The sequence below is a fragment of the Nilaparvata lugens genome, chromosome 6, assembly GCF_014356525.2.
Source record: "Nilaparvata lugens isolate BPH chromosome 6, ASM1435652v1, whole genome shotgun sequence".
Taxonomy (NCBI): domain Eukaryota; kingdom Metazoa; phylum Arthropoda; class Insecta; order Hemiptera; family Delphacidae; genus Nilaparvata; species Nilaparvata lugens.
Genome location: NC_052509.1, coordinates 46,899 through 74,611, shown reverse-complemented (window position 1 = coordinate 74,611; position 27,713 = coordinate 46,899). Strand labels below are relative to the sequence as shown.

Sequence of the window (27,713 nt, the reverse complement as noted above, 5' to 3'; positions counted from 1 at the left end):
TCAAAGACACTTTATTAATTTATAAATGTATACACAAATTTGTTTGTTTTGTGAACATCCTAAAACAATGTGAGTAGAATTAGCAGAATACTGATGTACATGAAAAATGACAGATAAATTTTGCGAGCACTATTCGGTAAGCTTTTAGAATCCCATTGGCATTTTTGTTGGTGAAAAATGTGTGAATAGCTTCTGCCATGACTTCCATAGACTGACTGGAGGTGCAGTAGGGCGCTTTTTGTGGAACAATTGACAAGGCGTTGCATTCTGATGTCATTCCAACCAGGAATCTGAAAAAAGTATAAATTGATACTGTATCATTCATATGATTCATTTATCATGAAATTCATATTGTGAATATAATTTATTTTTTTAATTTTTACAAAGTAGCACTGATTGGGAGAGAAAAACTAAGGATACTCCTTGTACTATTACTCTCCCAAATTTAGATAACATTCAGTTACCACTTGCTATATTTCAACTTCCTTGTTACATTTCTAAAATACAAATGAGCTCAGTAGTCACATAAATCATGAGAAATTTGAATTTCCCGCTCAAATAGTATAAATCATGAGAAATTTGAATTTCCCGCTAATCATGAGAAATTTGAATTTCCCGCTCAAATAGTATAAATCATGAGAAATTTGAATTTCCCACTAAAATAGTATAAATCGTGAGAAATTTGAATTTCCCGCTAATCATGTGAAATTTGAATTTCCCGCTCAAATAGTAGCTCATTTGCATATTAGAAATGACCAGATTTCTACCAGGGCATCAGAAACATGCAAGAGGTACACAAACTAGATCAGTATTGCGGGTTGCCTATGCTTGCATTGGAAGGCGTTGAAAAAACCCTGCTACCTCTTCAAGTGTTCTGAATCCCTGGTACAGAATTAAAACCAACTAAAATACTACCAGGGCAACAGGAACATGCAAGAGTTACTGACTGATTTGAGCGGGAAATTCAAATTTCTCAGGATTTTTGTGAATACTGAGCTCATTTGTATTGGATGAGAATTAGAACAGCACAGAAGAAAAAAGCAACAGGTTCATTTTTCATGAATCCAAAAATTAATTAAAATTGTTAAAACCCTCAGCAATGATATAATTAATATAATTGATATTAATATAATAATATAATTGATATAATATAATAATATAATTAATTATGGTGCAAATTTCAGTCGAATCCGAGATACTTCTTTCTCTCGCTGTTTGCACTATGGTTGTTTGTCCATGGATTTTGGTCATTGATTTGTAAAAAATCAAAATCGCTCAAACTTCGTGATCATATGGTCTTTGATGCGAGAAACTCGAATCTGGAATCAGATTTGCAAAATTCCTTACCGTTCAGGAGATATGACCATTTGAAAATTTTATGTTTGCAGCTTCATAACTCAACCTGGAGTGCCAAATTTGGCTCCAACATTTCTCAGGTCAAGTTCCATCTATTGTGCAAATTAGCGCCAAATCTGAGATACTTTTTGTCTCTGTGTGTCTCACGATGGTTAGTCCATGATTTTCATCAATTTTTTGTGAAAAATAAAAATAACTCAAACTTTGTGACCTTATGCTCTTTGATGCGAGAAACACGAACCTGGAATCATATTTGCAAAATTTCTTACCGTTCAGGAGATATGACCATTTGATAATTTTTATGTTTGCAGCTTCATAACTCATAGCTGGGGGTGCCAAAGTTGGCTCCAACATTTCTCAGGTCAAGCTTTATCTGTGGTGCAAATTTCAGCCAAATCTGAGATACTTTTTGACTCAGTGTGGTTCAAGATGGTCTTGATTTTCATAATTTTTTTGTGAAAAATAAAAATCCCACAAACTATTTAATGGTCTTAGATGCGAGAAACACGAATATGGAATCATAATTGCAAAGTTCCTTACCGTTCAGGAGATATGACACCATTTGAAAATTCTAAAATTTTATTTTTGCAGCTTCATAACTCACCCGGTATAGTAGCTGATGGTATCAACATGGTCGGATTTGTTTGATTTTGGTACCAAATTGAAGTCTTACATTTGATGAAATTGAAAATAAAGACACATTATCAACTGAACTAAACACATATAGTATTTAATGTGTGTAAGCATTAATCGGTAATGCCTCAGTTACCACTTGCTATATTTTAACTTCCTTGTTACATTTCTAAAATACAAATGAGCTCAGTAGTCACATAAATCATGAGGAATTTGAATTTCCTGCTCAAATAGTATAAATCATGAGAAATTTGAATTTCCCGCTAATCATGTGAAATTCGAATTTCCCGCTCAAATAGTATAAATCATGAGAGATTTGAATTTCCCGCTAATCATAAGAAATTTGAATTTCCCGCTCAAATAGTAGCTCATTTGCATATTAGAAATGACCAGATTTCTACCAGGGCATCAGAAACATGCAAGAGTTACCCAAACTAGATCAGTGTTGCGGGTTGCCTATGTTTACATTGGAAGGCGTTGAAAAAACCCTGCTACCTCTTCAAGTGTTCTGAATCCCTGGTACAGAATTAAAACCAACTAAAATACTACCAGGGCAACAGAAACATGCAAGAGGTACTGACTGATTTGAGCGGGAAATTCAAATTTCTCAGGATTTTTGTGACTACTGAGCTCATTTGTATTGGATGAGAATTAGAACAGCACAGAAGAAAAAAGCAACAGGTTCATTTTTCATGAATCCAAAAATTAATTAAAATTGTTAAAACCCTCAGCAATGATATAATTAATATAATTGATATAATATAATAATATAATTGATATAATATAATAATATAATTGATATAATTTAATAATATAATTAATTATGGTGCAAATTTCAGTCGAATCCGAGATACTTCTTTCTCTCGCTGTTTGCACTATGGTTGTTTGTCCATGGATTTTGTCATTGACTTGTAAAAAATAAAAATCGCTCAAACTTCGTGTTCATATGGTCTTTGATGCGAGAAACTCGAATCTGGAATCAGATTTGCAAAATTCCTTACCGTTCAAGAGATATGAACATTTGAAAATTTTTACTCAACCTGTATAGTAGCTGGAGTGCCAAATTTGGCTCCGACATTTCTCAGGTCAAGTTCCATCCATTGTGCAAATGAGCGCCAAATCTGAGATACTTTTTGTCTCTGTGTGTCTCACGATGGTTAGTCCATGATTTTCATCAATTTTTTTGTGAGGAATGAAAATAACTCAAACTTTGTGACCTTATGCTCTTTGATGCGAGAAACACGAACCTGGAATCATATCTGCAAAATTCCTTACCGTTCAGGAGATATGACCATTTGAAAATTTTATGTTTGCAGCTTCATAACTCAACCTGTATAGTAGCTGGAGTGCGAAATTTGGCTCCGACATTTCTCAGGTCAAGTTCCATCTATTGTGCAAATTAGCGCCAAATCTGAGATACTTTTTGTCTCTGTGTGCCTCACAATGGTTAGTCCATGATTTTCATCAATTTTTTGTGAAAAATAAAAATTCCTCAAACTCATTAATGGTCTTAGATGCGAGAAACACGAATCTGGAATCATAATTGCAAAGTTCCTTACCGTTCAGGAGATATGATCATTTGAAAATTCTAAAATTTTATGTTTGCAGTTTTATAACTGGACCTGTAAAGTAGCTGGAGGTGCTAAATTTGGCTCTGACATTTCTCAGGTCACTTTTCATCAATTTTTTGTAAAAAATAAAAATCGCTCAAACTCTGTGATCTTATGGTCTTTGATGCGAGAAACACGTATCTGGAATCATATTTGCAAAATTCCTTACCGATCAGGAGATAATTATGACGATTTGAAATTTCATGTATGCAGCTTTATAACTCATCCCGTATAGTAGCTGGGGGTGTCAAATTTGGCCCTGACATTTATCAGGTCACGCTTTATCTGTAGTGCAAATTTCAGCCAAATCCGAGATACTTTCCGTTCCAGTGTGTTTCACGATGGTTAGTCCATGCTTTTCATTAATTTTTTGTAAAAAAAAATCGCTCAAACTCTGCGATCTTATGGTCTTTACTGCGAGAAACACGAATCTGGAATCATATTTGCAAAATTCCTTACCGTTCAGGACATATGATCATTTGAAAATTTAATGTTTGCAGCTTCATAACTCACCCTGTATGGTAGATGGGGGTGCCAAATTTGGCTCTGACATTTCTCAGGTCACGCGTTATCTATGGTACAAATTTCAGCCAAATCTAAGATACTTTTCGTTCCAGTGTGTTAATCAAATACTGTCATTATAACGTGGACCACACTATAGTCCCTATCCCAATTCTCCTAGTTGAGCTTATCAAGGTCCGCGCCAATCAAGCTCCCCGGCAAAACTGGAAAGATCATATTGAAAGGACGGAGAGCGACAGGATTTCCAGGGCAGTCATGTCGTATTCATGTGGTTGGGAGGAGAAGTGTGGGCGTATCCCGCAAAAGATGGATGTCATTGGCAGTTTCAAGTCGGAACAGGCAAATAGCCTAATCCTTGTAGGAAGACGACGACGACATCATTATAGTAACTATAATTCTAACTAATTAATTATAGTAACTAAATAATTCCCGAGACATACTTCTCTACTGAAGTTGCATTAAATTTAATGAAGTTTTCTGATTGGAGTGATGAGTAATTCGAACTCAAGAAAGCATTACCATCGAGAGAAGATGGCATAGTTGGGACGATACTGTATCATATTGTGTTGATACTGTATCATGCGTGGTGATACTGTTTCATTTTGTGGTGATATTGTATCATTCATGGTGTTACCTTAGACAAAAGATAGCATAAGAAGATAAACCATGGTATAGGTCGTTTATGTTCCAAGTTTCAAGCCGATTTTTTGTTACCTCAAGCCGATTACTGTCGACTACTGTCTATTATTACTCTTTTAGAGTGCAAGAGCGGCACAGAATGAGATATTACCAATCAAATAGTTTCATGAAAAAGAAGTAAGTAAACTATCAGGCTGGGGTTAACAGTTAAATTTAGTACACAAACGCTCTATATCATGGGATATCTTCTTATGCTATGTTTTCTCTACTATGTCATTACTGAACAAATCATATTGAAAATTTGTTGTGCATATTAATAGTAATTACAGATTGTGAAATACATCTGATTGAACTATTTTATTACTTTTCACAACTTGATGTGAGCAACGTTACGTTTACTCTTATGTATTTATGTATTGGTCCCGAATTTAGGATAACCTAACCAGTAACCTCCTAACCCTCGAGGGGATTGGCTGTCGGGGAGACTGGTTGACGCCAGCGTACAAGGGGCTTGGTTGCCGTCACCGAACCCGACAACCAAGCTCCGCCCACGTTTGAGTGCCAGAGTTTTCGCGAGTAAACTGACATATAGGGTATTTTATGCACTTACTCAATGGATTTTGGAACAGTCCTCAAATCACGCCTGGTTTTCCCAGTCATTCATTGCTTTCTGATGAGTTATATCACATTTTCAAGAACTTCAAACTTCTTAAAGAGGTTCAGCTAAGGATTCATATTTTTATGGTCTTATCAAAGAGCTACATTTCAAAACAACAAGCGAGTAAAGCGAAGTGAAGTTTATTGAATTCTGTTCAGCTTTCAACGTATTTAGTGGCATCAATATATAATGGTAACATATATTGTTACAATCCCTCCAGAGCTCAAGGCTCGCTTGGTCCTTAGGCCGCTCCTATACATACTTACATATATACATACATACATCCATACAGGAATCACTGGTGAGACGTACAAATACTCATTCTGAAAATGCTTGCCAATTCAATAAGATAAACATTTCCAAGACAGTTGGATTCGAAAAGAGAAATAGTTTATTTCATTTAATGTTTGCAGTGATAGAAGTGACAACATCAACAAGCTTTTCTTCTAATAATCTAATTCATAGAATGTGTGAAACAGTGTCTACTTCCCGCTCGCTTCAAGCTAATTTCAATGCCCAATAGGGGATCACACTTGCGTCTTTTCTAGTCGCGGTTTTACGACCAGAGCGACAAGGTCACTGGCGTTCTGAAATTTGTTAGAAGTATATGGGTTCTGGACGGAACAGTGCACATTACAGCGTCGCACGCCTGCTTAGGCCGGTTACAGAGCTCGACCGACCGTCAGTGCGTATGTACCATCCTGACTATACGCATCCATACATTAGTTTTTCTGCCTCACAAAATGGACGCCTTTACAGATTGTTTAATTGCAGCTTATTATCTTCGTAAACGAAATATTAAAAGGCGTAGAGATCAAGTTCACCCGATGGTCGCTCAAAGAGCATTTCAAAGGGAATTTAGTACAATTATATACATCATTGCTTGGGGTGAAGATACATTTTTCAACTACCTCAGAATGTCCATCAGAAATTTTGATGAGTTATTTCGAGCTTGTATCACCATTGGGAATACTAGCAGTCACTTTAAGCTACGGATCAAATAAATGTAGATAATATTAATAATATATGATTTTTCCAATAAAAAATTCAGAAATGATTGAAGAAATGGATAGAAAAACTCTGAATTCAAATATGACAACATTAATTGAATTCATTCATTATGCTATTCAATTCAATATCAGCTGATTGTCAGGCAGAGGTGTCAGCACATTTGTTATGTTGCGATTAAGCTACTGATAATTACAGCTCTGAAAGCTTCTATTTGCTTTAATAGCGCGTCAGTCGACCGATGGAACGGATCCGCACGAGCTCGATCGATGGTCTTCGTACGCAGTGTAAAACGCATGGTCCTGACCGTGCGCATGCGTGCCGTCAGTCCTGCTCTGTACGGATACATGAAATATCTATGAAAAAGACTAGCGCGACTGACGTACGCACTGACGGTCGGTCGAGCTCTGTAACAGGCCTAAGCAGGGAACCCACTATGCCGTCACCGTCAGGCGCCGTCCGGCACCGACCGTCACCGTCAGTCGCCGCCTTCACCGTCATTTTTCCGGCGATAACCCACTTGCCCGTCTGGTTAGCTGCGTCGGAAACCGGAGCTAACCAGAAGAAATGCATCAGTTGCGATGGAGAGTTCATCAGACGAGCAATTGCTAGTAATAGCCGTAGCATGTGCTGACTTTTAAGACAACTGCTAACTTTTCCCGAGTCCCTGGGATCAAGACCTTTAATTTGAGCCCTTTCCCATCATCGTGTGATTTGTCAAACGGCCAAAACTTTGATTTCATAATTTTGCTTGCAGGATAATATTTGTAAATAACTTACCTGACATGGTATCAAACTTTTCTCAGATTTCCTGCCAAGCATTATCTTTGTTCCTGTTGTCGTGATAACTATTATCACTAGTATTATACAGGAAGGATACTCCCTAATAGCCTCTATCAACATCGCTCACAGAACAAAGGCGCACTACAACAAAACACTGGAGATGTGACTTCACTGATATAGCGAAGTACACGTTATAATGTCAGTGGAAAAGGAAAGGAGAACAGCGTTGCTGATTCTCTGCCTTGCCAGATTATATTTCTACATTGTTAAATAACGATATGGTAGCTTTGCGGAGCTAGAAAAGTATAGCGCTATCTGCTTTGTCAAATGATAGACAAGGATAGCAAGTCCAATGTTGATTAAATACTGACATTATAACGTGGACCGTACTGTAGTTAAATGTCGACTAGAAAAATGATAAAAAACGGACCGGCTATCCGGCAAGATTGCTCCAAACAGCAATGGTGGCCGACGGTGATTGACGGACACGGTCGTGGCCGGTGACGGACGGGTATAGTGGGTTGCCGTTCGTTTAAAACGATGCAAAGCAATGTTGCCGGTACGCAACGGTGACGGTCGGTGCCGGACGGCGCCTGACGGTGACGGCATAGTGGGTTCCCTGCTTTACGCTTTGTGTACGCTCTGCTGACGCATGTCAGCCGCCACTTTTTTACGTCAGGGCGGGCAAGCCGCGTTTTATTCTCTACTTCAAAAACCTAAAACGCGTAAAAATGGTGATAGAGATATTGGCCCATATGAATAAAACCAGAGCAAATGCTCATGAGCAAAAGCATTGAGCTTAAGGTTTTGCTTATGAGCAAAAGGTAGAAGCAAAAGCATTTGCTCATTTTGATATGAATAAGCTTTACCTTATACTCTTACCTTATGCTCCTGAACTCTGGAGCAAATGCTCATCTCAAGTATTTTAAAGATTTTTCAACAGCTGATTCACTTTTGTAGCCTTAGGCCTACTTTGTTTTTATAGCTCACGGAAGCGCTAAATATACAAGTAGGGTGCACCGCTTGTGTTTGCGTCGTCTGCTCTGTTTTCTATTTATGAATAGAGTTTTAGGTTAGTTGAGTTTAGAATTTTGAAATAATAGCGTGAAAAAATGTCATCTCTATGATAATCTTCAGCATATTCTTATAATATCAATAGCCTTCTTATAATCGTCTACACTCTCATCTTCTTAAATGCCTATTTCCTATTTTGTGATTGCTATCTTTATAATAATAATAATAATAATAATAATAAATGTTTATTTCCCAAAAAACTAAAACTACAACATCAATTACAAAAATATTAGATAAATTACAATATTACATACAATAGTTAGTTACAAAAGGTTCTTATAATGTGTTCTCTACTTGTTTAGTTTTTCTGTGTGGAAATTGACCTACTCCACTATGGCGTACCATGTTCTAGAGTAGGTTTTGTTAGTTTTTTGTGTGTATTATCAATTAGTTAGTGTTTAGTAAGTCATTAGGTGGTTAGTTGTTATTTGAAATAATGTTTTCTATGTTCTGTCTTCCTTTGCTCATTAACCAATTGTGTACTATTGCTTTGAACTTTCTAGGAAGATTAATCTGTTTAAAGTTTGCAGGAAGTAGATTATATAATTTTGGTGCTAAATGATTAAAATGTCTCTGGTATAGTGCCTTCCTTGCAACACTGGTGATGAGAAGATTCCTGTATCTGGTGTTGTGGTTGTGGTTTCTAGTTTGAAATGTTGTTGGGTTCTTGTGTAATCTGCATAGTATCTCCTTGGAGTAAAGCTGTCTTGCATCCATCACGTCAAACTCATTGAATAGCTGGTCTGATGAATAGCGTGGAGGCTTCTGGTTGATGACCCTCATGATCAGCTTCTGCACCCTGAGGAGCGGTTCAATGTGCAAGAAGCTTTATAACAGGTAGCTTTTGTATTTATTATTTTGTAGGAATAATGGTGATATATATCATGGTTAAATCTAAAAAGTTTTATAGTTCTCAACTATTGATTGTGATCGTATCTGGTATGGTTTCCTCTTCCTCATACGAATTAGTTGAGCCATTTTACTATGAGGAAAAGGTTAAAAGCTGCTCTTTTCGAAGCACCTTTTTTGAAGCATTTGCTTCAAAAGTTGAGCAAATGCTCTAGTTTATTCATACAATTTTGAGCAAAAGCTTTTACTTTTGAGCAAATGCTCAAACTATTTTTTTTTGATGAGCATGAGAAAAAGGTTTTGCTCACGTTTATTCATAGAAAATGAAGCAAATGCTCCATATTTTAGAAGTATGAGCGAATTCTCAACTTTATTCATATGGCTCAATGTGATTTCAGATTCGGATTCAGTGCCTCCAAATTACTCAAATGCCTCGCGGCTCTCAAAAATAATCAAAATTGAAGAAGTTTTGGTATTGTTGAATATTAAGCCATTCTATATGTACAGTACTCAACATTTTTCGAATGTTTTTTTTTCAAAGTTTTATTTAGAAAACTGACCTATGCTTTGTAGCTAATCTTAATACAATAACATAGGCCTACTTTGTTATTGCATTGAGGTAAAAGTAATAGTCCAATAATAATAATTGTACCATTATTACAGTACTTGATCAATAACATCTTGCTCTGAATCAAATTCTAACAACTATATTAATAATGTGTATATGGCTTCAAATAGTTCTGAGAAGTTTCCCATGATTTTTATGTTAACATTGTTAGTTGACTTCATTCATACTTAGTATTTCCGTTTCCTCTAATTATTTTTATTATTCTGAAATATAGGAGCTTCGATCTATTGGAACAATAGATCTTTTGAAATAATATGTTATTTGTTGAAATGTTAATAAATCTATTCATGATTCTTTTGAGTTTTGAATGTCTTTCTATCTTTTGTATTATTTATGAAAATTGATTAAGCACTGGGGATGTGCTCACAACTGAAAATTTTCATTTTTTATTGTATTCTTCTTCATTAGTTTGCATTTAGAAGATTTAAATGTAGGCTGTATGACTTGTTTTTGGTTATCACCTGTATAATTGGTTTTAACACGAAATTATTCAATTCTTATCATTGTATTATTTATAAGAAGCATTACTATAATATTTATTACATAGGTATATGTATCAGTATCAGCTCAGAAGCTGCTGTGAACGGTTGATTTAACGTTGTGCTCTCTTATCTAACTACTTTCTTGTTCTGCCAAGCTTGTTTGATTCTATGTCTTGCTAAGTATTCTGTTAACCCATCCAGCCGTATTTTGTGAATGAACGGTTATAATTTGTTCTATAATTTTACTCAAGTATAGCTCCACCCATCACTTTTTTTTTTTTAAATAATATTAAGAGTTAGTTTTTGTGTTGAGTCAGGCGTACGTTTCTGCAATGAGTCAGTGTAATATTTGCAATCAGTCGGTGAACAGAAATGCTAAAGATAAAATAGACTGTTCGCGCTGTAAAAACTTTTTTCACGGCAAATGTGTGAATTTGGGTGATACTGAGTTGGAACAATTGTCTAGTAGTAATTGGACCTGTGCTCACTGTGAGGCAAATTACCGTATTCAGCGGGCGTGTTCTGATTCGACGCCAGTGAGAGGGACAGTTCCAGTGGCCAATAGTGCAGTCGGCTCATTTGTTACCGTGGAAAACTTGAACTCTTCTATAGCGGATCTTAAAACATTCATTGAGCAGTCTAATATGAAAATGCAACAGGATTTATCAGTTTCTATTCTTGCTTGCACTACGAAGATTGATGAGTGTTGTGAGGCGCTAACTAGACAGGCCGAGCTTATCAAGAACAACAAACGGCTATTGATAGGCTCTCTGAAGAAAACAAATGCCTACGTAAAAAACTGGATAATGTCGAGCTGGAAATGGATGAACTACAGCAGTATTCCAGGAGGAATAATGTGGAAATCTATGGAGTCCCAACTACTCAGGGGGAGAATGTATCGAAAATTGTGCTTGATGTATGCAAATCGGTGGGCATGGACATATCTAAGCATTCGATTGATGCATGCCATAGGCTGAAGAAGAGAAACAATCGACCTACTTCCGGAATTATTGTCAAGTTTGTTCGTCGCACTGATGCAGAGGATCTACTGTTAAGAAGAAAGAAGAAGCGTGATTTAAACACTAATCATATCGGTTTTACTGGTGAGGCGGCTCCTATTTTCATAAACAAATCACTGACGGCGAAGAGGAGTAAGTTGTTCGCGAAAGTTAAACAATTCCAACATGATGCAGGTTACAAATATGTTTGGACGGATTTTGCGGGGAGAGTGAGGATTAGATTCAGGGAGGGGGACAGAGCTATTGTTATCAACTCAGAGGACGATCTGCAGAACTTATCAGTGAGTGGACTAGGGCGAAATGAATAAAGTGAAACCTTATCATGATAATTGACTTATGAGTACCTACTATTCTAATACTTATTGGACTTTGCTTACCTACCTTGTATAGTTTTTATAACTTGCATCTTTTCAATTGTGTTCAAAATGCCAACATTCGTACTCTCGATCTGATTCTATGTAGCCTGCCCGTTGTGGAGGTCGCCCATGACCCTGTGCCCTTGGTACCTGAGGATCGAGATCACCATCCTGCTTTGTGCATGGAACTGATTATTGATTCTCCTAGGGAGCCACGTTTGCAATCCGGAACGCGTTCTATTTTTGATTTCAGAAGGGCTGACTATTTATCACTTTATGTGATGTTGCGAGATGTAGATTGGAGTGGTTTGTATCTGCTGAGCAATGTTGATGATGCTGTCAACTTTTTCTATGGTGAGATATTCAGGTGTTTTGAGGCCACTATACCTAGGAAGACACTAACAAATGAAACATCCAAATACCCCTCATGGTTTACTGCAGAGATTATTCAAAAGCTCAAAAGAAAGAATAGGTGCGCTCGAAAGAAGAATTACTCCAGTTTCCATAACAATCAATATGTCGCCTTGCGTAGAGAACTGAAAATTTTAATTTCAACAGCTTATAAGAGTTATGTTGATAGAGTCCAGTCCAATGTCAGTCACGATTCCAAAGAATTCTGGAAATTTATTAATAATAAGCGAGGCTCGGGAGACTTTTGTGAGACCATGCTTTTCAAAGATGAAGAGTTTACTGGCTCGGAAATTCCTTCTGGTTTTGCAAAGTTTTTCAAGTCTGTCTATACCCCAATTACGGCTTGTTACAAGATGGATGAGGACAATGGACTTTATGGTGAGGGCTCCATAGTGCTCTGAATATTTCTTCAGTATCTGAGGATGACATACGTCAAGCAATCAAGAGCCTCAAGCCGAGAGTAGCTCCGGGTCCTGATGGTATACCAGCTTTCATTATCAAGGGTTGCAGCGAGCTCTTGGTGGCCCCCCTCAAGTATCTGCTTGATTTATCTCTTTGTAAGGGTGTTTTCCCCAGTGAATGGAAAATCTCCAAGATTATCCCTATTTTCAAATCTGGGAAAAGGAATCTAATAGAGAATTATCGTCCAATCTGTTTACTTTCTGTATTTTCTAAGATATTTGAAAAGATACTATATAAGAAGATGTTTTGGCATGTAACTCCTATGATTTCTGACTGTCAACATGGTTTTTTAAGGGGTAGGTCTGTGCTGACTAATCTTCTCGAATTTACAATGTTTGTTTCGAGTGTGTTGGACTCAGGTGGAGAGGTTGATGTGGTTTATACCGACTTTGCAAAGGCATTCGATCGAGTAAGCCATAGTGTGTTGCTGTATCGCCTCTCTAGTCTTGGCTTCAGTGATTCTCTGGTCAATTTGTTCAGATCATATTTACTCTACAGGCCAAATATAGTGACTGTCAAGGGGATGGATTCCCCCCATTACTACAGCACCTCTGGGGTTCCTCAGGGAAGTAACTTAGGACCGCTCCTTTTCTTGCTGGTAATCAATGAACTTCCACTTCAGTTGTCATCTAAGTGTCTGATTTTTGCTGATGACATGAAGATATTCCGAGAGGTTGGTAGCCAGGATGATAGCTGTCAATTACAGTTGGATATTGATCGCATAGTTGCATGGTGTCATGCTAATAGCTTGGAAATTAATGTTTCTAAATGTAAGTGTATCACCTACTCTAGAAAACGATGTCCTTCTGCTTACACGTACAGGATTGGTGAAGCGGTTCTTAACAGAGTCAACACTTGCAAGGACCTGGGAATCATATTTGATAGTTCACTTACTTTCTCCTCTCACATTGAATTTGTGTCTTCCAAGGCTAACAGATTACTGGGGTTTGTCCTGAGAAATGCAGCTGACTTCAGCAATGTTGTGGCAATACTGAGTGTCTATTATGCCTTGGTAAGAAGCACTTTGGAGTATGGATCCATGGTTTGGAGTCCTCACTCAGACCAAAACATTCGGGTCATTGAAAGGGTACAGAACAAGCTGATGAGGTTCTTATACTTCAGAAGATTTGGTGGGTCGTGTCCCCTGGGGTTCCCGACTCAGCAACTGAGGGATCTTTTCCTATTGGAGTCTCTACGTCAGCGTCGAGATAAAACATCTGTCTTGTTTGTTTGGGCATTGTTGGATGGTGCTGTAAATTCTCCTACCTTGCTTGCAATGCTGAATATCAGTGTTCCAGCATTCAATAGGTGGAATGCTAACTTGTTTGCGGCTCCAAGGTGCAGAACGGTGCACCATTTTTTCTCACCTTTCATAAGAGTGCAGAGATTGATGAACAAATTGAGTTTGAATGTTCAGCTTGCTGGGTCAGAGAGAGAGGTGAGGAGTGGGTTTCTGAGGTCAATCCCTCGTTGATGGTTGGAGTTTGATTGGAGAAAGTCTTCTGTGACAGTGATCTCCTTGCTTTTCACTACTCCTTAAGTTGTGTGTTTAATTATTTCCTCTTGTTACTATTTTTTTCTCTCTCTTCCTAGAATGACTTCTGTTTAATCATAGAGACTTTTTTTTTCATTTCATTTCATTTTCATATTTTCATTTTATTATTTGCTGTGTTTATTTTTTCTGCTATCTAAAATTGTGTTTAAATTTTCTGTTATGTATATTTTTCAGAAAGACTTTTCGTAAAAATTTCATGAACTTTTCATTTCTTTCAATATTTGTATTAAATATTCATTTTTAAATTGTTTCACTTGTATTATGTGTTAAGAGAGCAATTATGGGATATTATCCTTGTGCTCTCATATGTATCTCAAATAAATAAATAAATATATTATATTTTTTTCCATTTTTCAGTATTGCTATAGGCTACTTCGTACTGTTTGCTTTATGAACTCACAGCTAGCGCACAAGTTTAACTTTGCTGGCTGTGCCAAATCATTCATGTTTTGTAACTATTATGTAATTTTGGCGAAATAAACATTCTTATTCTTATTCTTAGAAAAAAAATATATATATATACATGGTAAATACTACTACGAATGTCGGCTAGCAGTCGGCTAGATTGATGTTTGCGTTTAAACCCAACAATTCTTGGTAGTGTATATTTCATTCAAAATAAGTTTATTCTCAGTCAGTTTGTCACAATTGAGTCGCTTAGTGCCTCAGCTATATGTTTTCAGTTTTTAGGTTTTTGTTGTCAGCAGTTAGCACTATTGTAGAGCTATGCAACTCAATAGTCTAGCTCTTTGAAGTAGCGATATTCGACATCAAACTAACGAAAATGAATTGTTATGCAACACAGTATTCAAAGTAATTCTTATGATTGTTCTGCCGGTTCTTGGAATTATTGGTGTTCTTTCATCTCATGTTATATTCTGGAGGCAAATACAATACTTATTCTATATGCTATTAATGTACTGAAATCACTTCACTTATATGGGCTTTAATAAAAGCAATATAAAAACTTGTAGTACCCTTTAAAAAGTTTCAACTTGAAAATGACCTATGGTCGAAGCTAGTCGTTAAAATATTTTAAAGTTTTTAATAAAGGGTAGGCCTACTACAAGTTTTTATATTGTTTTTATTAATTAATGTACTGTATATATACTGTAAATGAATAAATATAGAATTGGAATATTACCATTTTCAAACAAACAATAACGTTCTTTGAATGATTACAGAACAATTAAAAAATTTAAAGCACTATACATTTCGGGACTTTTTTTATAACGTCTTCAGTTACAAATTCGAAACAAATAAACATCAGTATTGACTAATTCAAGATTATTAAAACAATGCTCATAAATTTGTTTTTTAAATAAGTCAACACTGATGTTCATTTATTTTCAATTTTCACCTGGAGATGGGATAAAATGAATTTATAGTGCTTTTAATTGATTTTAATGGTTTTATAATATTAGAGATTTATTGTATTTTTAAAAGAAATAGAAGGTCTTTTTGAAAAAGCTGTACTATTCCCTCTTCATTTGTATTATCTCTATTATTATTAACCGAATTATTTATTTATTACTGCCGATGAATAATATTGATCTTTTAAATAATTGTGATTTTTATAATAATTGCTGACAGCTGATATTATAAAAACCTTTGAAAATTTGAAATCAGAACTTTCCTATCACGTTTAATGACCAAGTTGCCCAAGCCTCGAAGGTTGCTGAGTACAAAATGACGTCGCTTGACAGTGAGACGCTGTCGATACGCACAAGTGTGCACTGAATTGCAATTGGCTGTCGGCAGAAAGTCGCTCCACTAGTAAAAACGCAACTGGCTAGCGTCGCAAATATGCAACGAGCCTAACGTAACTTTTCAAGTAATGATATGACACGACTGTCAGACGAACAGTCTTCTAATAAAAACATTACCTAATATGGCACACCATCGATAACCCACCATACAAACCTGACTTAGCCACTAGTAACCTATACCTTTAATCCAAATTCGAGACATAACTTTGAGAGCAGAGCTTCCAAACTAACAAGGAGCTCCAAAACGATGTCACAGCCTACTTAAACTCATTTGGCGGCAGCATTTTATGAAAAGGGGTTTGACAGGCTGGTCCACTGGTATGACAAATGCCTCAACCTTCACGGCAATTAATCATCTTCTTCTGATATTACAGCTCGATGTGAGCTTCAGCTTAGAGAAAAAATGGCATAAGACGGATTTCACACCAAAGCTGGGCCGGGCCGGGCCGAGCCGAGCCGGGCGGATCGGCCGAGCGGAATCTGCCTGCGTTCGCACTGAAGCCGATTCGCTCAGTAATACAAATATACAAAATACTGCGCAACTCACTATATGCGAAGATCGAACTAAACTGAATGAAGGCAGAATCCGCTTGGCCGAAAACGCTCGCGTTGGACGTCAAGCCAACTGCACAAATCCGCTCGGCTCGGCCCGGTATTGATTAGAATGCTCCCGACTAAATCCTGCATAGAAGCGCGCACGCGGATTCCGCTCGGCTCTAATAATGGGTGGTCACTAACGATAGGACATGCATGATGAACATGTGTGTACACACGTGTCATCATACATTGTTCAAGTTAGTCATACAATTAAAAAATCAAAAAAAGATTGGGGAAGAATAATAAAAAAAAAACAAAGTAAAAAAGGGGTAGCTTACCTGTTTGAGCCGCCCTGTGTGTTGGGGGAGCTTTGAGTCGAACATCGTACTCAAGAATGTGTTGAAAACCAGAATTCACCCACAGTATCCTGCTTGTCGTAGGAGGCGACTAAAGGTAGACGCACACAGATCGTCATCGGACGTTCGGCACGCATCGAACGATTAGATTTGATGCATTGTTTTCAATTTGAGTGCACATACCTATCCGCATCGTATAGGTATGCGCACTCCAATTGAAAACAATGCATCAAATCTAATCGTCTGATCCGTCCGATGACGATCTGTGTGGGCCTACCTTAAAAAGGACCCCAAGGCAACTCCAGAAGTTGCCTTGCCTTCAAACTCACGGGAACTGCCCCATCAGGGGCAGTTTCGGAGGGATAAAAAGAAAAAACCAAGAGACCAGAGATGGGTGAAACTCCAGGCTCAAATGTGGCTCAAGAGACTTAGTCGAGGGTGGCCGGGCGCCCTAGAGGCAATTTGGCGACCCCTTCCTCAGCGGAAGGACCTTCAAAGAAGGCCAGGAGTGGACCTCACATAGGTCGCGAGGACTAATCAGTCTGAAGAGACTGCCAAGCATATCACACTGGATTGCGACAAGCAAACAGGTGATGAATGGGATGTTAGCATAGGGAAAAACTCCTGGTTCTTGTAAAGGACACAGATATTGGTTTGCCTAACTAACATACTACTTGGGAACACAATAAGCTTCGGTTGACGTGTGGGGTTATTTGAACCTTTGGATCCTTGAATCCGACACTTCAAAAATCATAATCATCATACCTGTTTAAAAATGTCAGTCCTGCTTCCACATATTGGTCGAGTCGCTCGCCCAGCCTGGTAAGCTTGGCTGCGTTGGTCCATGGCTGCGTCCACACTGCGTGCCCAATCAAGGCCAGCGGTAGCCAGCGATATATCCATGATAGAAATTGAAAATATCAACTGCAATGAATACCATAAAAATCAATATATCAATACAAAATATCGCAAAAATGATTAATAGCAGCAATTGGGCCTATAGCAAGTCAATCACACAGAAAAAACAGCAGATGAGATGACAAAACATGAAACATTAGTAGAGAAGTGTGGATGAATGGTTTGCCAGCACTGGCCTTGGTTGGCCTTGGTTGGGCTGGCCTCCGCTCGTAAAAAATCGGAGCGATAGCCAACGAAGGCCAGCGCTGGCAAACCAGCCATCCACACATTGGCTGACGCTGGCCCAAGTTGGACCAAATATGTAGATCCGGCATAATAATATATAACATTGAATGAATCAATCAATCAGCAACAGATAATCATGTTGGCACCTGCTTCCAGGAGTAGCATTGGACAGACAGACTGAGCTGGAATACCAATAATACATCATTATGTCATAAACCATAAGTGTGGCGGACCCAAACCCACTATATTGTCTCCACCTGGACATCAGAAATAAATAGATGAGAACAAAATATGAAATTGAAACATAATAAGAAAAAGAAACGAATACAAATTAAAATAGAATATGAAGCAAAAATAGATAGGAGGAATAATAATAGAGGAAGAAAAAATATTTTTGAACAAGAAAGAGGATAAATTGACTATTAATTTTCAAAATTTACCTGCGAAAGCTGAACTAACTACACTCACTGGAATTTTGAATTTTGTAATGTCTGATAAATGTCCCTTGAAGTTGTAATATTTTTTTATAGTCAACTTTTATCCACGAATTAAATAGTAAACAAAATGGAAGAGTGGAAAAGCGTTATTATATTGAGGGACTTTTTTCATGTTTAGGGTGTATGTGCACACAGAGAGGTCAGTGGTCTGAGCGGTCTTAGGAGGTTTATATCCATATCCTCTCAAGAACGCTGCAACTTAAAACATCAGGCGTTCTTGGTGAAATTAAATAGAATGAAGATATACTTTTCCTACAGATACCTTGAAAAGTGACAATTTCTGCACTGATTGCAGGCTGCAAAGAATCACTTTTCCGCTCTAGTGCGTAAAGTATTACTTTGCGTACTCCAGATTTGCAGCATGACAACGCAAAATAGTTAGGTTATATGGAGCACCAGTGCAGGAAAATAAAAATTAAGTTGGTAACAATGTCTGTGGTTAGATAAGAATCATCAATGGCTGTATGGCTACATATTTATGATAAAATCCCAATCTAGAAATCCAAAACAATAATAATGTTTATCTAAATCATAATTAAATAATAACTTCTCATCATTTAATAATAAATAATGTTTATTTTCTATTGACAGTAATAATTATTTCAACTCCAAGCAATGAGAGATGTAGCAAACACACATTATGAAATTCGAATTTTCAGGTTAAATAATTACCGTTCGAAATCCATGTCAATAAAATTAATGAAATAACTAGAATATACTACATTAATATATACTACATATACTAATTAGAATATACTACAATAAAATATTTTCTGTTGTCTATGTTATTTTATAAAATTTTATAGTTTATAGTATTTTTCAGTAATTTTAGTTAGGTACGATTCTTCCCGCTAGGTCGCGCGCTTGTCGGTTCAATCATCTTGCAGCCATCCCAATCAGCTGTTGGCGTGTATTTTGAATGCGAATTTTTTGTTTTATCTGTATTTTTTATGATTCTTGAATGAATAAAAATGAGAAATTTCAACTTCAATTGGATTATTAATTTTTAAATGAATTAAGGTTGTTATTAATAACAGCATCACACACACAAACATTTGATGGATTTCAGCCATCATTTTACCCATAATTACCCACATTTCATATTCAATGGTAACTGTGGGAAAAATTTAATGTGAAATACGTGTGCAAAGTACCTCTGCTGAACTCAAGAAGCCATTCCTTTCTTTCTTGTAAACGTTTCTTTCGGTGCAGCAAACTGTCACTTTGCGCACTAGTTGCACAAATAACTAATAAGGCAGAATTACGACTTTTTAGCACTTTTATTTACTACTCAACCTCGATTTATTTTTGTGCACACACCCTAAATAATGAATCAATATTTTCGTTCCTGTAACATCAATTAAGAGCATTACAAGTTTTCAATAGGAAGCAATACTTTTCATGCAGTAATTAATCAATATTTTGTAAGAACTATAAGTCAAAACACGGATTCTTATATGTGCAGGTTTAGTGAATTTAAAATAAAAAGACATGTCACTTTGGTGAAAAATTGATAATGAACATTGAATGATGAATGTATTGGAGCTGCCTTGTAGAATAGTAATTCCAGCAGAATTTCGAGGTACTAGGTCAGGGCTTAGAGTTGAACTTTGGGTTTGTTAATTTACAATGGGTAGTTTCCATTGTCAGTTATCATATCGGCAGTGATCATGATATTTCGACATTGCTTGCTACAATTTGATTGGTACAAATTCAGTTGATTCGGAACTAGCTGACTGTATCCATGAAGATCTTTTGCCTGTTCTGAAATTTTGGGCATAGCCTATCGCTTACTTTTTGTCTCACATGTCAAAAGGTTCAAAGACTGCCAGGAAACATAATATGCTGGCAATGAAGCCAAATACAGCATAGTAAAAAGGATGCAGAACAGTTATGTATAAACACATTTACACTATACACTGCTCTAATTTTGACACTTTCAATCCACAAAACTACACAACTTGAAAGTTTTTGTCCGCTTCAATTTGCGCAGCATAAGTGTGTTGTCAAGTGGAAGAACGACCTCTTCATTTGCATGCCATTGTATCCTGTCTGCATGCTTGTGTGCGCAGCGCCCAATTTCTGATGAGACGAACTCTACCTCCAGATCTCTGTGGAAGTCGGCGTGCCGGATGAATCCTGCAGCATCAACGATGTTCCTCAACCCTTTGTTCTGGAACCATTGCATCACAATCACATTGCTCTTGCTGGCACATCCCCACAGCTGTATTCCATATGGGTTTCAGGATCTGCTTGAGTTTGAATGAGATGGCAATATCCTTTAATATAATGAGATCCACCTTATAATGACAGTTAAAAAAGATAGGAGAGCAGCGTTGCCTATTCTCTGTCTTGTCACTGCCTTCTATGTAGGATAGCTGATACCGGTATATCTGATTTAATATAAACTGTTTATTTTAGTTAAAAATACCACAGAACTTCGAAAGATTTTGATCATTGTTATTATATTCATCATTATTATCGCCTGTCATTGCTGAAAGTAATGCCCTCAGAAGACTTAGGCTTGTGCGTGGAAATGCATAAGACATAATAATGATGAGAGATGAATGAACTTATAGTTTCAGAAATATTTTGAAATATTTAGGAGTTAGTTTCAAGAATATAATATGTAACTAACCATGATCGGTCACCGTTCCAATAGGAGTACCAAGTGCTAGTTGCAATTTGAATGACTTGAAAATCTGATTTGATCTGATCATAATAGCTTGAGCACGCTATGCTATACACATCTACAAAATTTATATTGAACTGTTTTTTCACATTGATAACTGACTTTCAGATGAGGTAACATAGAAAACCTAATAACTATGGATTAGTATAGAAAGGTAGCATTTAAGATGCAAGTAACACAATTACTTTCAATTTTCCACATTGATAGGTTTAAGATGCTAGAATAGTAGAACTGCTGTATGCAAGATGGCATTAGACCATTTTTTCAATTATCCAAATTCGGATGATTTCTGTGTGTAAACTTTAAATTTTGAATATCTCAAGTGACCACAAAATACTGAAGGAATAATTTCAGTAGAGAATTAATATGCCATAACTGCATATTTTTATGAAATTTTAAACAACAATAATTTTAGAATAGTATTCAAATATGAGTTTGCAACTTATTATGTATGGACATGGACTGATACCCTCCTTGCATCGAGCATTTCTGTCTACAATAATTTGTTAATAAAAAGCATCTTTCCCATAAAAAAATCATTGGATAGTAGCTGTCTTCACAAAATTAACAATCAAAAGATCAGATGTAAAATAAACATAATTAAATAGTGAAGCAATTAATCATACAATTAAATTTCATTTTTTACTATAATGAGAATACAATTTCTCCATTCATAAATATTTTTTCATTCCATTTTCTTTTTTTAGTTTTTAATTTTTTTCTTTTTTTTTAATTTTCATTTCTTTTATTATTTTTTCTTGTTTCTTCTATTTTATCTTTTTTTTTAAATTTTCGTTTCTTTTATTTTTTCTGTTTTTTTCAATTTGTTTTTTTTTGTTTTTTGTCTTTTTTTAATTATTTTTAAAACATTGTTCCTTTTTCTTCATTTTTCACAATCGTTTTTGAATGAATCTAGTGACAATAGCTTCAAGATGCTAGTTGAATCTGCTCCATGCAAAAGGGCATTAGACCATTTTTTCAACTCTCAACATTTAAATTTTGAAACTAAACTTTAAATTTTGAATATCTCAATTGACCAAAAAGTACTGAAGGAATAATTTCAGTAGAGTATTTATATGCCATAATTGCATATTTTCATGAAATTTAGAAGAAAATTAATATCAAAATTGTTTTTAAACATAAGATTGTTTAAACAATTACATATGGTCTGACACACTTCTTACATGAAACAATTCAATCATCTACTAATACAATGAATAGGTTAATAAAAAGCATCTCTTACAAGTTAGATTGGTAGGTAAATCAACATAAAATGACTACCTTTACAAGATTAACAATCAAAAGTCTAATGGAGAAGCGTTGAAGACGCATCTCACCCAGTGACTGTTTTATATGTATTAAATACAAAAAATAAGCATCGAATATGTAAGCAAATTTAACACAGTTTATTTTTTAATTCTCTTACAAGTGAAAAATATATTCAACAATGGCAGCTTTGTAGATGTGCATAGAATAGCAAGCTCAGATTAAACTGAACTAGATAGAAATGAATATTTAATTTTGTTAGAAAAATCACATGAAACAGTTTCAGAAAAAAACTGTCCACTGCTTTAGATCATGGCAAACAGATTCCAAAGAAAAAAAACTCTAGGATTGCAAAAAATGAAAGAAATTGAGCGCTGGAAGATCTGCTGCAAGCACTCGGTACTGCCTTTGGATGGGTGACCAGTGAAAAAATATGTTTTTCAAATCCAATTTATCAAGAACGGGAGTATTTTATTGGATAATAGAATTTATTGTATAGCTAAATATATACCCTCAAGGTATACTGATAATAGTATTTCTTGTAAATATTGTTTTTGGCAATGAAATATTCATCATTTGGTGATTTGGAATAATATCCGAAATTGTAGGTTCAATCATCTCTCACCATCATCATCCGCACAAGCCTAAGGCCAAGACACACAAGGCGTTTCACAGACGTGTAGGCATGGCTCGACAGGATAAACAGGAAGCTCTCCGATTGGCTAATTTGTGATATGCCAACCAATCAGCCAATCGGAGCTTCCTGTCCTTTCGTGCCGACTCACCTGAAAAAACGCCTCGTGTGTTTTGGCACCAAAGGTGTCTCGGCAGTCACAGGCAACCACTGGTCTCTCATGTGAATTAAAACTTGTAGTGCTGGATATTTCCAATATCTCAGCTTTTTAGTCTGAATAATGAGATAAATAAATTTTTCCATCTTAACATACTACTTAAAAAATGAAACAGTGAATTTCTCATTATTCTTTCTGCTATTGTAAAATTAGTATGTACACTTATAGACTGCACTATAGGCTAGATTCCACTCAATCACCGCTCTGCTCTTTCAATGGACATTATTTGAACAAGCACTGCACTATGAAAACACTTGGATGTTGTCAAAAATATCACCAAACTAGTTCAAACGGTTTCCTCCTTCTGAGTCTCCGCACCAACCCTCCATTGTCTGGCAGCTGGATCGCCCCTCCTGCCTCTCCGCACCCTCTAGACACCAGGTCAACGTGCAGGTCTCTATGAAGATCGCTGTTCCTGACATACCAAGGAGCATCCACAATGTTCATCAGCACCTTGTTTTCGAATCGCTGTATGTCATTGAAGCTGCTGTCTTTGGTATATCCCAACGTTGTACACCATACTGGCTGTAAAGTAGTACTTTGTTTCGGATTGAAAGTTTGGAGTTCCTTACGATCAGCAAAAGAAAAATCTTCTCATATTTTTGATTTGAAACTCTTCTTTCTTCTTCTTGAAATGGTCTTGCAGCGAAGTTTCACGTCCAAGTTGATACCTATATATTTGGAATCATTAGCATCTTGGTTGTGCCATACGCCATTTTTTGACAACTTTGAATCATCTTTCAAATTCAACCATTTTTTGACAAATTTAACACTGTAAAGAACTAAACCACTACTACACATTATTTTCTTCAAGTAGAGAAGATTGCATAAGGGACTGTGTTCTTATTACAGTGCTGTATTTGGCTTCATTGCCAGCACATGATGTTCCCTGGCAGTTTTTGGACTTTTAGACAAGTAAGAAAAAAGTGAGCTATGCCTAAGATTCCAGAATAGGCAAGAGATCTCCACGAATACCAGTCAAAAAGTTACAAATCAACTCAATTTGTAATAATCAAAATGTAGCAAGCAAAGGCGAAATAGGGAGATCAATGTTGATTTGATATCCGACTGTGGAAACTACTGATTGTAAAGGAACAAAAACCCTAAGTTTAACTCTAACGCCCGGTTTCACAAAAGACAGTTGAATTTTAAGCGTGATTAACTGCACGAGAACCAATCAGAGAAGGTGTTTTTGTAAAGGCATCTTCGAGGTGCGAACTGAACAAGTAAGTCGTGGTGATGATCGATGCCACTGAACAGCTGAGCAATGATAAGAACATTTGGAGTCATTGACAGAGATACAGAAGAACGCTAGCGGGCTGAAATCTACATATCGACCTGACCGTTATGTTGGTACCCTTAGTACCCGTTGCTCAAAATCTGGTTGAATGTTAACCATGATTAATTCCACGAGAACCAATCAGAGAAGCCGCCCTATCAATAAGGCCTTCTCTGATTGGTTCTCGTGAAATTAATCACGGTTAAAAAATGACTGGCTTTTGTGCAACCGGGCCTCGGACTGCGCATTCTTCTGCTCATGGCTCTAACGATACAACCTCAAAAGCTGGAAATTGAATGCTGCTACCTATTCATAGATGCCTGGCCCCAAATTTTAACACCGCTTTCCCGATAACTCGGCCTCCTTGTGGTGTACATTGGGACTGCTGTATTGGTAAATGAACATTACACGAGATCAACAAGAAAAAAAAGAAGTTCACAAGCACACACAAAAATAAATTGAAAACGTTTGACTTACCGGATGTTGAATGTAGTAAAAGTTCATAATTATATCTCATTTACCAACTTTACTGGTAGCCAATTGAATTGGATGTAAATTGATTGACTGCCTTCTTAACTGCTCGAGAACTTCACGATTCCGAGGTTCAAATAATATTTGAATGCACTGCAAAATTGACAAAAATATATTAGCATAATCAATCATTTTTTATACAGGGATTTTATACATCTTTATTGGTTTATCGGATAAAAAGCGCAAATTTAAATTTTCAATTTATCAAATATAATTCAAATTATCACTTTTTGTGTAGTTGAGAAGTTGATATTGTGGTAATTATTCATATTGAATGAAAAAGACTAAGAAATTGTCAAAAAACCACAGATTTATTGATACTTAGAAAGACCGGTTTCGGTTATTACACCATTGTCAATCTCTGATAAACCAGAGGGAGTTTATCAATTAGGAATTTATCAGAGATTGACAATGGTGTAATAACCGAAACCGGTCTTTCTAAGTATCAATAAATCTGTGGTTTTTTGACAATTTCTTAGTCTTTTTCATTCAATAATTCGAATTATCATTATTATGAAATGATAAAAATAGTTGACAATTTCAATTTGTGTTTTCATTATGATGAAGAGCTACAACATCACACACAACACAACTGTAATACTCATCGGATTTTACTATGGATCCATGACAAACTGCAAGTTAATAATCCGTTTTTGAACTATTTTCAACAACACTACAGTCTAATTTCAGAATATTAGTTATTAAAACTAGTAGTTACTCACTTGTGGAGCGCTATCGGATTTTTTTAAAACCATTTTCAACTCTCTAAAATGTATTTAAAAATGGATTTGAAAAATCCGAAAGCGCTACACAAGTGAGTAGCTACTAGTTTTAATAACTAATATTCTAAAATTAGACTGTAGTGTAGTGAAAAAAAAATTGCGTAGTTGCCTGTAAAGTTGGTATACGGGCGAAAGTTTTACGTGACAACGACTTTGAGTGGTAAAATAATTTTAATGTGAATATTCATTCCTATAGTAGAAAGAAGGATGAATTAATAGTAAAAATTTAAAACATTTATTTATACAAAGAATTGTATTTAAAACATTAATTTATACAAAGAATCTCGCACTGAATTTCATATTAACAAAATTTTATTTTTACCTTCACACATCCTCAACAAAATCACTCTGTCTCTCTCGCTCTTAGGCGGGCTAACTGTGCTCGATTCAATTTTTTACATAGCAAGTCGCGCTCATTTTTTCAAGTTGAACAAATTATTATTGGCTGAGAAACGATTTATACTACTTTTGTGATTGAAAACTACCACAACATTGTGATTACTACAACATAACCTATTCACTTATACCTATTATACTTACACTTATACCTATTCACTTATACTTATTCACATAACCTATTCACCAAGTAGTGGCGCAGTCGCAGGAGATTGCTCCGTTTCACTCTCTCTCCAGGTGAATGCTTCGGGTCGCTGCTGGTTGCTCGCCACTGCTCCTATTCGTGCTCTTTCCAGACGACCGTGAACTGAAACGAACGCTCTCACTTGCTCTCATTGTGAGCGCATAACGTGGGAACGTAACGCAGTTTCTTGAAGTGTCACCCGGCAAACCAATTTATAAGACGTTGTCACGTCAAAAAGTTCAAAAACGGACAGCTGTAATGTTTATCAGATTTTAAAAATCTGGTGTGGTGCACTTACACAACTTTCCTTGCCGTTATGAAAATTGATCACCTGACGCTAGTGTTCACGCGCATCTCAAGTCTACTATTTGAAGATCTGAGCCAGCTGGTGACAGGACAATAATGCTGGAGACACACGAGATTTGCTGCTATCTCTTCATAGTGAATGATTTAATAGAATCGACAATAATTTGCAATTGAATAATCACACTTTCTCGAATTTAAAGCTTATTTTCAATTTTAGGTGAAAATGTTACTGAACATTAATTGTAGAGATTTTCATGCTCAATCTACTCCACTTGATTCAATTGTATCTGAAGCCTGATAATTGGGAATCTATCTGCATTGATGGGGCGGAGCTCCTGAAATTTTTACAGATATGGGACTTGTGGCAGTTGATAGAGCTTATCGATGACTATTTCAGGTATGAATTTGATCAAAATCGTTGGAGCCGTTTCCGAGAAAATCACGAAAAACCCTGTTTTTGACAAAATTTTTGCCATTTTAGCCGCCATCTTGAATTGCATTTGATCGAAATTGTTCGTGTCGGATCCTTATAGTGAAAGGACCTTAAGTTCCAAATTTCAAGTCATTCCGTTAATTGGGAGATGAGATATCGTGTACACAGACGCACATACACTCACACACACACACACACACACACACACACACCACACACACACACACACACAGACCAATACCCAAAAACCACTTTTTTGGACTCAGGGGACCTTGAAACGTATAGAAATTTAGAAATTGGGGTACCTTAATTTTTTCGGAAGGCAATACTTTCCTTACCTATGGTAATAGGGCAAGGAAAGTAAAAACGGACAGCTGTAATGTTTATTTGATTTTAAAAATTCATAGCTACAAAAGTAATCAACATTCGACTCAGGGAAGTTTTAACTCTTGCTCTTGTAATTTGGTTCAGTATAATGTTTGCAGTGAATGGTTTTGTTTCAAAAAGTCTGTTAATATTAGACTGGGTTACTACAAATATTTATCGGATTTTAAGAATTCATACTACCAAAGGACTCATTTGAAACTAATAATCTTTTTAACAATGAACAGAGAAAATTCCATAGTTTTTTCTCAATAAATACGTT

At 36.3% G+C, this 27,713-nt stretch overlaps 1 protein-coding gene across 1 annotated transcript; it reads right to left on the bottom strand.

Moving 5' to 3' along the window:
* LOC120351760 lies at nt 1-25,210 on the bottom strand. Its single transcript, XM_039429862.1, has 3 exons — nt 24,913-25,210; nt 17,473-17,631; nt 1-290 (listed from the first exon to the last, which is right to left on the bottom strand). The coding sequence occupies exons 1-3, from the start codon at nt 24,937-24,939 to the stop codon at nt 60-62; spliced, it is 417 nt and encodes a 138-aa protein (XP_039285796.1). The 5' UTR covers nt 24,940-25,210; the 3' UTR covers nt 1-59.
* Nucleotides 25,211-27,713: the final 2,503 nt, after the last annotated feature.

What these genes read in the sequence shown, in the direction of transcription:
- LOC120351760 (XM_039429862.1), bottom strand. Translation starts at nt 24,939, where the DNA reads ATGAACTTTTACTACATTCAACATCCG. An exon ending in TTTACTACATTCAACATCCG is followed by an intron (nt 17,632 to 24,912) that starts GTAAGTCAAACG and finishes TATTCATTGCAG; the next exon opens with TTGATATTTTCAATTTCTAT. An exon ending in GGACTGACATTTTTAAACAG is followed by an intron (nt 291 to 17,472) that starts GTATGATGATTA and finishes TACTTTTTTCAG; the next exon opens with ATTCCTGGTTGGAATGACAT.